This window comes from Cariama cristata, unplaced genomic scaffold, assembly GCF_000690535.1.
Source record: "Cariama cristata isolate BGI_N322 unplaced genomic scaffold, ASM69053v1 scaffold951, whole genome shotgun sequence".
In the NCBI taxonomy this organism is placed as follows: domain Eukaryota; kingdom Metazoa; phylum Chordata; class Aves; order Cariamiformes; family Cariamidae; genus Cariama; species Cariama cristata.
In genome coordinates this window covers 85,559-98,572 of record NW_009597352.1, presented here as the reverse complement: position 1 = coordinate 98,572, position 13,014 = coordinate 85,559, and the positions used below count along the sequence as shown (strand labels likewise).

At 34.3% G+C, this 13,014-nt stretch overlaps 1 protein-coding gene across 1 annotated transcript in view; it reads right to left on the bottom strand.

The window, feature by feature from the left end:
* LRP1B (low density lipoprotein receptor-related protein 1B) overlaps positions 1-13,014 on the bottom strand; it is a gene marked incomplete at its 3' end in the record, with an annotated part of 167,099 nt that overhangs the window by 69,759 nt on the left and 84,326 nt on the right. Inside the window, exons 24-28 of the mRNA XM_009708817.1 lie at positions 9,701-9,841; positions 8,384-8,571; positions 6,752-6,929; positions 4,624-4,709; positions 974-1,096 (exon numbers count right to left, since the gene is read on the bottom strand). Coding sequence (XP_009707119.1) covers positions 974-1,096; positions 4,624-4,709; positions 6,752-6,929; positions 8,384-8,571; positions 9,701-9,841 — 716 coding nt within the window. The remainder of the gene's footprint in view (positions 1-973; positions 1,097-4,623; positions 4,710-6,751; positions 6,930-8,383; positions 8,572-9,700; positions 9,842-13,014) is intronic.

Sequence of the window (13,014 nt, the reverse complement as noted above, 5' to 3'; positions counted from 1 at the left end):
TTCTCCAGACTAAACAACCCCAGCTCCCTCAGTCTCCTCTCACAAGACTTGGTCTTCAGGCCCTTCACCAGCTTTGTTGCCCTTCTCTGGACACGCTTCAGCAGCTCAATGTCTTTCTTGTAGTGAGGGGCCCAGAACTGGACACAGTATTCAATGTGCGGCCTCATCAGCGCTGAGTACAAGGGGATGATCACTGCCCTTGTCCTGCTGGTCACGATATTTCTGATACAGGCCAGAATGTCACTGGCCTTCTTGGCCACCTGGGCACACTGCTGGCTCATGTTTAGCTGGCTGTTGACCAAAATCCCCAGGTCTTTTTCTGCCAGGCAGCTCACCAGCCACTCGTCCCCAAGCCTGTAGCGTTGTATGGGGTTGTTGTGACCGAAGTGCAGGACCCGGCACTTGGTCTTATTGAACCTCTTCCATACTGGGTATCACAAATTCTGGAAAAATGTTCACATAAGTCAACAAATGTGCTTAACAGTGGATTTGTGAACTTCTTCCACTACAGAGGCAAAACAGAAAGGGTGTGCAGAAACAGAAGCGCAGTTTTACCCTGGATTATTCACAAGACATAGAGTTATTTTCATTATTAGTGTGCTGGAGGCGAGACAAAAACAAACTGAAGACCATGGAAAATCATACATGAAGAAAAAATACATCAGTGTATTTACACAGCTTACACCTAATTATGTGTCTTTTTCCTTTGGCATCCTGTAAACCATACTGAACTGCCAATTCAGTCAACTGTCAATTAAGTCATAAAAAATTTAGCTCATAAATACAGTCCTCTTAGTCTCTATCTCTACTTCAAATAAGATACAAATGCAATTAAATTTTACTAGGATTTGCTAGCTCATAATGTGTTTGCATATATCAAAACTTCACAATCTGGCTTAAAAGCATGAAGGAGCATTTCCCAAAATGCTCAAAAAAGTTAATTCTAGTAGTGACGTTATTAATCCCCAATTACCTTGACGTCACTTCCGTTCAAACACATTCTGTTTATGCGACTGCCATTTGGTCTGCTGGAATCAATCCAATAGATGAACTCTTCTCTGTAGTCAAAGTCTATGGCAATGACATTGTTCAGCCCCTAAAACCAGAAAAAAAAGTCCATTTATTCAAACGTTTGAATATAAACTGTTGGATAGCATTCAGAATGCAAAATACATTGCATATAATATTAAAAATGCTTTATTTTACTGACTGTGTATTTTTGAAGTACATCTCTTATTTTTCCACACATTACTTGTAAACAATCAGAATAAGACAAAAATTGTAACAGAAATAAATATGGTGACAGAGAACTATCTTGCTTCAAAAATGCAGATGACATATGAAACTAAATGAAGCTTCTGCATTTTTCTTTTCTATTGTTAAAATGAACTTTAGTGGTAAATACTTCAACTTTTGCTCAATTTCTCTGTTAATTACCACCTTTGGCATTACTTCGGCAAACTAGATGACATTAATTTTATAACAAACTCAGAAATAGCATAAAATTTATTACCTTTAATTAATGAAAACATTTCATTATTAATATAAATAAATCAGGAATTCAAAACTATGATGTTGAAAAAAGCATTAATTTTAAGTCCTGAATAAGGAAGTTTTAAATTCTTAGAAGCTATATTACAGGTACTGTGTAGATATCTATGTGTATACACATACACACAGAGGTAGTATATACATAAAATGTGAAAATCAGAGATACAGCAGGCATGTGGAAGTCTCCCATGGCTCTAATTACTAAGCCAATATATTGTAAGAAAGAGTGGTGATCATATCTGAGGTACTCCTACAGGTTGGAAAGAGCAGTCATATAATAATGGTTTTTCATCCCAAATGGTAGATAAGAAGGGTATTGCATTCAGATGATGACCCGTATTTCCTTATCTGAGAACAGGAAAGCCTTGCCCCATAATCTGATTAACATTCTGATGGGTAGTGAAATCACAATTATTCTTAATATACAAAGATGTTATCAATCAAAGACGAAGCAGCAGTGGTAAAAAGAATGGAAGCAGTTTACGCTCCTTTTAAAACCACAAGATCAGTTAATCAATTCCCTTATCAGCCCAATGACATTCTATTCTCAGGTAGCTCAGCAACCTCCCTTGTTAATGTAATTCATAATTGTAGAGAGGATGTGCTGGCCTAGCCATCTCTAAAATAAACAACTAAGAACAACAATATTTAATTGTACATAAAGTGATACACGGCTTATCTGCCAACTAATACAGTGTAATCCCATAAATCTATGTTTTGATCAAAACATAGAGGAAAAAAGTGATTAGGCTGCAGAAACCATCAGTAAAGAAAGTATGAAACAATACAGTGTTGGAGGACCGCTCTCATTTTCAGAAATCACATATCCATGCACACAGTGTTTTAACAAAACCAACTGCAGTTCTGCCAGTCATAACTGTGGTGCAAAACACTTCTCGTCCCTTTTTCTAGTGTTAGTATAAATGCATCTACAGATAAACCCTCACACCAAATCCTTAAGAAAGGAAACAACGGGTGACTGAATACAAAAGACTCAAAAATTTGTAACATTCTAGAAATCAAAGTCAGTAATTTGTGAAAAATTAGTCTTACATCTACATATTCTACAACACTGTAAAAGTTTCTTAAGTATCCAGACTATTAAAGAGAATTGACTGTCTGTAAGTCTTTGGTTTCAAGTGTTTTATTTTGGGTCAGTTTAGTTTCAATATTTATCAGAACATCAACTGCAGGTAAAATTATTTCTGTACATCTGCAATGGAGTTCTCTGTCCAGACAGCATCTCCTCTTTGTGATCTACATGTCACTTTTAAGTCCTCAGAGCATAATTCTTTGTCATTTCTCATGTAATCTGCTTTTAGAAGAGTAAGGAAGCTTTCAAATGGCATCAGCTGTATTAGTCTCTCATCTTAAACCTGTGTTTTTGTTCGTTTCTGTTTCATACAGCACATGGTATCCTAGGCCTTGATTTGCATTCCCTTGGTGCCTCAATCAAAAAAAATTGAGGTAAGAATCACAAATAATGAAGACAAAGACTCTATCTACTCTGTCTATGGAAACCCTAAGGATTTTGGTGACTAGGAATGAAGGAAATGGAAGGCAAAGAACACACATGAAACACAATTCAAACAGTTGTACTGTTTATGTATATTTGGGGGGGGTGTGAAAAAGATGAAAACACTGGCGCATAAAACTCAGAGAAGACTGAATGAGCTCCTACTTTCAGCTCCTTTACTCTGAGTTTATATGAACAACTGTCAGAATGGCAAAGCACAGATCAAATACGCAGAGAACGGTGTTTTTGCTCCTTTGCCAGAGCAGCTCTGGTATTTGACTTCATCTGGTAGATGTCTAAGAATGAGCCGATCCATCATAACATTACAAGGACAAAAAAAGTCCTTATGAGGAAGACAGCCCACCTGTTCTGCTGGTATAGCTCCCCCTTTGCTTTCAAATCTGGATGCTTGTAAAAATGCCATATTTGTAGGATCAAAGGCCAGTAGGTTCAAAAGCAGATGTATTTATTAGACTAGTAAATTAACGTGATATGGAGAAAACAGATTTTTTTCAATGGTTGGAGCTACACGGTCTCTAATGAACTGAAAAGGAGTCCATTAAATTCAAGACTTTTGAAATTCTCAGACAATCTGTCAGCACCAACCATAAAGAAAATTTACTGTTGCTCCCCTCTTTTCACAGGCTTCTATTAATAGATATACCAGCAAAAGAGGAGAGAGGCAGTGAGATGTAAATGAGAGGTAGTCAGAAAGATTTCAGAAGAATAGACTTTAACATAATGCTTGCTATGCTTAAACAAAGTCAATGTTCAATGCAAGATGGTTAATTTTGTAATTACTGTTGTGAAGACCTGAGCACCTGTCTTGTGACATTAAGATGCACAGCTTACTGACACCAGAAGTCACAAAAAGTCTAATGATATTGACTGCCAATAACTGATTTTCTAGTCTTTCTACAATTAATTAATTAGTACTCAAGGAAATACATGTCTTTATTAAAACATATTTTGGAACTCTAATCTATTGTAAGTAACTACACTTAGGTGAAGCATAGAAGCAGAGCAGAAACTGCTAAAATGACAGCTCTGTATTTACTAGATGACCTTCTACTTTTGTATTTTTTTCCAAATTTTTTTTTCCCTGTTATAATAATTTAGATTAATTATTAAAAAAATTAGACTTAGCCAAAGATATAAATTAATGTACTGTAATACTGTAAATCTTGGAATTGTCTGTTTAAATTAAAAAAAAAAAAGATTATGACAGTAAGTAGCCAAAATAATACATGGCCAAGTAGTTTTTCGGGGTTCTTTTTTGAAAACTGAAATATAGAAATTGTGAAAAACATATTGTGATGGAAGAGGATCACAAATAACATAATTTTTTAGTACATCAGAATGACTGACGAAACAACTGCCTGAGCTTTAATCATGTCAAATTCAGATAAAATAGTATATTTAAAATATTATAAAAACTCTGAAGATACTGCAGTTGTTCTATGATGCATACAATGCCAATTGTTTCTGTCAGTTTCACACTTTAGAAAAGAATAAAAGTATTGTGTTAAACTTAGAGCATGGTACTATGATTATACCTGTTTCAACAAAGTGTAGTTGGATCCATCAGTGCTAATTTTTCTTATTTCATGATGATCAGCCAGAATTAAGAAAGGTTCCTCATCTAAACCCCAGGAGAAAGAATATATTAGACTAGCTTTTACGTTAATTTATGGAAAATCAGGAATACAATGCTGAAATACAGATGGTTTGAAAAATAAATGTTACATGCTCTGATCAATGTTATGGATGAAAGAAATATTTAAAACATTCAAATGTTCTAAGAAAGATCAATGATGCAGTATAAAAATGAACAAAGCAATCAATTAGTATATCTTTCAATGTAATTTAATTTTTTTTGCCTTTGTAATATGGGAACCATACTGTATTTTATCCTAATTTAATGTCAGAGATAAAATTTGAAATATATTTCATACCACTTGTTTTAATTTCAACATTCATTTTCAAATTATCACTAAGACTATTATTTGTTATGGTTGCAAACCAAGCATGTTTTGAACATTGCTTTTTGAGATTTCAATACTCTGAACAATACAGACAAAAAGAAACAGCTATTTGGACAAACCTTGATTCTCTAATTCTGAATTGAAGCTGGATTTGGCTTTTTCACCCCTGGTTTTCTAGTTTATCAAAAAAATATTCCATCAGATACTCATTCATGCCATCACTTACTTTGAAACTTCTCTGACACTGACATATATGATAGTAAAAAAAAAAATAAAATTAAAAAAGCTATCTTTATTTTAGCTCTATTAACAGAGACCTCAGCTAGAATAAAAAAAAAAAAAATTCCTGAAAATAATTAAAACGTTATTAAAGGCTTGTATCTACTGCTTATACATTCTAGAATGTAATGTGTTGTCCAGCCTATTCTACTCTTGTACTGAATACATTGTACCACCCTGCTTGCATTTTATGTTCAACTCTTAAAGACATTCTCAAGTTCTTAAATGATCCAAGGCATCATCCTCAGCACTGACTGTCAGTGGTTTGTGGAGAATGGCTGTAACGCTCTGTTCTGTTGTAAAGAGTTTAAGGCAATTTATGCAAAAAATCAGCATTAGGCCAAACATTCACATGTTGGCACCTCCTCGCAGCACAACCATCCTTGCCACAGCACAAACAGCTTTGTCATGATCACTTTTGAAGTCTGATATATTACAACTCCAATAAACTGTACTATGCTGTATTCCAGCTCCCCTTCTCATTTGAGTGATCTATAGCTTCTAAATACATGAGTGGCTTGCAAGGCGTGAGATAGGAGTAACGCAAAAAACAGATGCTGTCTTTCTACCCTCTCCTGCATTTTTGATTACTCAGGGAAGCATCTGAGACAGGAATATGAGGCAGAGAGAGGTTCCAGTCGTCCTGTCATTTAGAAAGAATATAGAAGGTTTTTGATATTTAAAACCAAAGCACAAATAACTAACTTTGTGCAAGACTGGAATAAAACGGACTCTGCTCAAGCCAAAGATTGCCAGCACTATGAAGGAAATCCAGCAGAATGTAGTAATGGCTTTCTTGTTCCTTTCCTGTTGACATTTTGCTCTTCTTTTCACTGATCTAGAAAATCCCACTCACTGAAGTGCATAAAAATAACATCAGTGGCATAGACAGAGGATGAGGAAATAACCAATGTTCTTATATATCTTGAACTTCACTGTGTATTATGTATAAGACCGGAAGATTTCATATGCTATAAAAATAACAGATTTTGCAATTTCTATTATTTTTTTCCTGTTCCTCCTTCATACCAGGAAGTTTGAAGTACATTCTAATATTCCAAAGTTGACGAAATAAAACAGCAGAAGACTTTTAAACACTCATCATAAACATAGTATTATCATGTGACTCAGTAGTGATGTATTAACTTTCCTAATACTTTTCCAAAAAAGTTAGTAATTCAAACTTCTTAATCCACTCTAACTATTCACTACAAATGATTTGAACACAATACATACTAAAAATAGAACTTATTATTACATTCAGGTATTGAATCACATTCCTATTGTTTATTGAAGAAGTAGACTGCTTCAAAGTAACTCTGTTTATCTTGCATAAAGGGGTAACACAGACCATGGGTCTAAGGTATTTCACAAATTATTGTGGACACAGTTCTGGATTAAAAGAAAAAAAAAGTGATACCTGAAAGGGATTTGCAGGCATTTAGGTTATCAGGCTGTATTTCATACCCATCTGCACACAAGCATTTGTAGGTTCCATATGTATTGATGCATTGCTGGCTACAGGGAAATCCAGATGAACATTCATCAATATCTATACAAGTTTTGCCATCATCCTTCATTTCAGGCCAGCATTTGCACTGGAAAAGAAAAACAAATACATTAGTTTTGAATTACTCATTGACTCTGTTTGTTATTTTATGTACTTTCTTCTGAATATGTTAAGATCAAACTTTTTTATATAGTCTCACTTTTTCAAGTAACATCTTAATTGCATTGCTGTTCATACTGTTTAAAGGCAGACATACCTACATGTCAACTATTGACCTACATTCCTTTTCAACTATTGTTGGTGTGATCCTAAGTACCATTCCCTCCCAAATAACCCTATAGAATGAGTAATTATTCTTTCTTCTTTAACTGAAGTAAACCACACCTTTTCAAAAATATGGAAAGGATTCTTCCATGAAAATAATGATGGATGGACCCTTTGGAGTTCTTTATTTTCAAGTACACATGTGCTTTTTGGTGAAGGTATAAAGTTTTTAACCATTTTTCTTGAAGCACTGATAACATCTAACATTCTGTGTAACAAATACAATAATGCAAATGAGGACTCTTGAAACTGATTTTTATCGGGGTCTGATGATCTGTGGCAAGGTTAGCACATGCATTGTGAATGATGCAAAATACAACTGGGTAGACGGGTTTTGAAATAGGGGCATAATTTCATCAATGGAAAACTTTGTGTCATCTTCCCTCCTGTATTCTCCGTATTACACTCTGCAGAGCCCCATGACATGCTTTCTCCACAACGATGCTAATTCAACAAGGTTTCTGCTCTATGCAGCATAGTCTCCAGCTCTCTAGTCTATGGCCTCCCGACTAGGACATGTCTTTAGAGGTCTGAATACCTTTAAGAGCTAAGCCACATTAGACAGATTTTACTTGGTTCTCAGCGGGCTAATATTCTATTAAAAAGATGAAATGTTTTGGGGTGCAGCTAGGGTTACCTCAGAGTTAAAACCTTGGAAAAAACCCTCCCTTCTATTCTCAGCTTCTATTTACAGGTTAGTGCACTCAGTGACTAGGGTTTACATAATACCGAAGAAGTATTCCTCTTTACGTCTCAAGGTCAAAGAGCAGACTCAGGTGATTCAGAAAACACCATCACATGCAGACAATTAACAGTTCTCTTCTGCAACTAAGGCGATTATACTTTGTTTAAATATTTCTGTACGTGTCTCTGACTTGGGAAAAAAATCTGGAAAAAACTGCTGTTCCTGCTATTCACTCCTATGTGTTTTCCTTTTTCACAACTGATTTTCAGTGCTCAGTATACATTGATATGACTCGTTGTACTTAAAGCATTGTACATTCTTTGTCATAGGTTTAAAGTACGTCTTGTACCAGTTTTTTTATACAATTGGCAATTGTTTTTTACTGGAAATAAAAATGTAACGTTCTTACTACGGTGGGTAAGCTACTTCCTTACAAGGAAGTATAACCCACTGGAGTTTTATTATAGTCATGCAGAAGTTAAGAAACAGTTAAGAATTTGCATCATATTATACCACATTTCATAATTACTCACCTTGTAGCCAACAGGAAGATCCTGACAATCTTGAGAACAGCCACTAACTTTCTTACTGAGGCATTCATTAATGTGGCAGCTTTTCTCATCAGATCCATCACTACAGTCTTCTTTGTTATCACAAACATCACTTTGAGGAATACACTTGCCATTTTTGCACATAAAAAAAGAGCTGTTACATGACTGCTCTGGAAAACAAAAAAGAGAACACAACTTGGTGCAGTCTATTAGTATTCGGAATTAATTTTCTCATGGATCAGTTGCAATGCACAGATGTGACATGAAACAATTGTGTAAAAATTGAATATTCATTTATTATTGATAGTATTATAATACCTTTTTACTTTTCAGCATCTTTAAAGGTTACTCCTCTCCTGGAAAACGTGTGAATACTTCAACTTGTTACTCCCTCCTACACATTTGTTTTCATATAATTGAGAATCCCCTACATTATCTTTGCACAAAATATAGTTCTACAGTTTACAAAACTTAAAAAGTATGACTTCTCTCCCCTGTGGATGCTGAGGTGTTTAGTAACATGACTGACTGAATTCAAAGGCATTCCCTGTCTGAGGACACATGTACATGTTTTTTCCCTGTTTGGTAAAACTTGAATATGTTGTTTCAGCTACGTTCAGGTTCTTCAAATCAGAATTAGAACACTTAAATATAAGGCAGGTACGTTGCCTTACCTCAAAGCAAATTAGTGATTTCCATCAAAATTTATATAAATGACTGGGCTACTATGCAATAAAGTCATAAGATCTAGACAGAAGAATTGGTCTTTCAAAAAGCCACAGAATAGAATATCATATGCAGATCAGGATTAACGTACCTCTCAAAAACTAGTCAGACCTTAGCAAACTTACTCTATAAAAACAATCACATTTGCTCAGTAATTTACTCATAAAAATAAACTGGTGTTTATTATTTATAGGAAGAACAACTTTACATCCTCTTTTGTATGGTCTACTTCTGTGTGATAAGTATATTAAATATAGTAAACATTTTCAGGGCAAGCTCGGAATTTTGGCAATTATTACATTAATATCATCTTATTTTAGTGCTAACAGAACTTATGCATTAAGGAACCAGAAGCCGTCTTCTGCCATAGGAACTGGTGGCTTGAACTTTCTGAACTGAGGATTTGGATGCTTAGGACCGACAACATATTCTCCTTGCAAGACATAAGGAATATCACCACAAAAGCACTGGAGATTTAAGCTATGAGGTTTTACTTTTGCCTATCTAGAATCCTAAACCATTGCTTTCCAAAAAGAAAGGTCACACACATTATTAATAAAATTAAATATGAACCTGAAATTTTGCATTTTATGTTTATAGGTGCTTCATCAGAATGGTCTGGGCAGTCAAAATCACCATCACATTGCCATTGGGAATTTAAAAGGCATCTTCCATCAGCACAAGTGAACTCTCCAGGATGACAGTGACGATACCCTAGAAATACAGCAACGAATGACTTCATACTTTGCTTCATACTTTCAACATAAAATTTTGCATATATGAGGCAATGTAAGTAAAAGTATCTTTTGTTCCATAAAGAGATACAAAGCATTGTACGCTTGTACACGAGTGTCTACCAACAAAGAGAGAAGTCAAACATCTCCTATGCAGCACAGTATAGTCATGGAACAATTCCCACATATCTAAAACATTTATGCAGCTCTCAATCAAACACATTTTATTTTAGGTGTAATTTAACTTTTTGCTATTATTAGAAAATAGCTTTCTAACAGACATTTTAGAGATTACTATACTCAGCAAATATTTTAGCGATATGCTTACTACTATATGCTTTCCCTTTAAAACATGCAGAACACTAATCATTTTAACCATACTAAACATGCATTTTCTAAGATGGCACAAAATAAATATATAAAAAATGTATACATTTTCAAAGTTAAAGTGGATTTCTAACAGAAAAATATAATCTATAATTAAGTAAAGAGACCACAGACAGGCATTTGCTTCTTAGAATACAGTTGTCTAACCTAGACTTCAAAAACAACAAAACAGTAGAAAAATACAGAAAAGTCAGCACAAATCAATTTTTTTCTATCCAATTTTGAAACATGAAAGTTGAGAAATTCTAAGAGGGAAAATCACCTTCTATTTGTAATTTATTTACTTCTAAGATTCATTACACTAAAATAACTACCAAAAAACTTATGTTCCTGTTTGGGAAAGAAAAGTGTAACTTTTCCTGTATTCTATATGTATAAATTCTGCCTCAAATAATCTGTAGTCCTTTAAAAGAGCCTTGAAAACAAGCCTTAATTTAGTTTAAAACTCAAGAAAAAATATGAAGTAAATATGGTTATAAAGTAAGAATTATGCAGCAACACTCGTTCCGACTATGAAGAATGATTTTGCAACTTTTCTGAACAAAATCCAAATTATGCTGAATTATGTTTAACATTGTTTCCTTTTGAAAAAAATGCAGATTTTAAGCTCAAAAAATTTGATTGTTTCAAGAAATATATCCAAATTACAGTAACTACTGAAGCTTTGATTTAACTACTGAAGCTGTGAGTGTGAACATCTGAAACAAGCACTGACAACTTTCTACTCTCTAGAAGAAGAAAGTTAATATTTGTTCTTTTTTTCTAATTACTGTATTTCCTGCTATCTAGCAGAGCTTTTTTTCTGATAGCAGATGGAGACATAACATTTGACTGTCTGGGATGAGATATCAGTCTACATCAAAAGCTTTAAATCTCTTGTATATCTTCAGGTGTCATTTAGAAATGTGTTAATGTACTATTTTCAAAATCCAGTATGGCATTACATCAATTACAAATTTTGGAATTAAAATAATTCTGTGGTCTCCTGAAGGTGTTTGTTTTTTTTCTCTTTTTTTACATAGATCATGCTTGAAAGAAGATAGGTCGGCTTGATACAGAAAAAAGGTGAAGTTTTTTGGTTGTCCGAGCCACCTTTGAGTGCAAAATTTTACAGATCAACAGCTTTACCTCACCTCTGCAGCATTTCACAAGCATGTCATCATCAGACAGGTCATGACAAATGTGCAGAACAAGGGCTTCTGCTTAATATTGCATCTGCTCTGGATGACAGGACATAAACAAACTGGAAACTGAAATCAGAAAATCCTTCCTATTCCTGTATTTGTCTTTTGATTAGCCACATAAACAAAGTATTTCATCTCCTTGATGAAATTTCACATTCTTGAATAAAGCTCTTAAATTATTTTTTTTTAATTTTCAAGTACATCAGAAATACTTTACAGAATGAGACAGTTGATCATATAGCTCTGTATTTTGTCTCTGACAGCAGTAATAGGAGGTGCAATTTAGGTAGAACGTATTTTGTTCTCCGGCTCTCCCCAGCTTGATTTATTGCTACTTTTTTGTTTACAAGTAATTAATTATTAAGATTTCATTAAAAAGACAGGATTATACAATGGAATCAAAACTCATACCAAAGAATTTTTCAAGGATTAGAATGATTATGAACTTTTGAAATCTGTTTAGATGTAAATTCTGATACAAGTAAAAACTGGTTACTCCAATTACCAGTCCCATTTTTACATTTTATCTGAATAATACTCTAGAAAAAAAAAAAGAAAATATACCTTTCAGTGATACAGATGGAAAAAAAAAAAAACTTATAGATTTTAAAATGGATTCCCTTAATTCAGCTTTTAGGAACATATTTCAAACCAAATTTCATCCCATTCAGTAGACTGACTGCTGAAGAGTTGGGTTTTTTTTGGTTTTAGGGTTTTTTTTGCTATCAAGATGCAAAGCTCTGGCTCTATAATCTAATAGAGCTATGATCAGGCTACCTAGTTTGCAGTCAAATCAGAAATCACAAATTTTGGTGAAGTTGGCGGTTTATTTTTACATCCTGACAACACCCTGAAAAGTGTGTTTTGGAATTTGATTTCTACTCTCTCTGAGTAGTTCCCTTTCTCATAAAAGAATGTAACTCTTTCCTAAAAGTACAGTATAACAAGTTTACCATACTAGTCACACACTAAGGTGTGTATTTGATTATCAGCTAACAGAAAATTGCATTGGAGGAGCACAACACATAAATGTTGCTACAGATCTCAGTTTACTCTGTAGAAATTAAATAGAGTTAGTGCCTGAAGGCAGGTCCATACTACAATTAGATCAGGAGTTTGTACATTCTCTGCTTCCGTTGCCGTTTCCTCTTTCTGTCTCTTTCCAAAAGTCTGTCAAATTATCACTATTTTTTTGTCAGTAATTTAACGGACCATGCATATATAGGGTGCTACAGAAAACAAACAAAATATACCAAGAAGTGGTAAGCATGTAGAAAAAAATGCACCCATTTCCAAAGTTTGTGACTGTTTAGTTTAAATACTTCTTTAGGAATTGAAGACTGCTTCCAAGTAAAATCTGATCAGAAAGGTTCTCCTACTCCCCCACCATTCAATTTGATCATATAGTGCTAAACAGAGGAACAAAGCCCTAATGAGTCACTTTCTATAAAGGGTTCTGGCATGCATAAACTATTACTAATGGAGGAAATATAGTCTACAGTTTCATTATCGTGTTGGTCCACTCTCACGGACCCCTTTTGGCAAAAAGGCCTAGATAACCACATCTGTTAAGATAGCAATG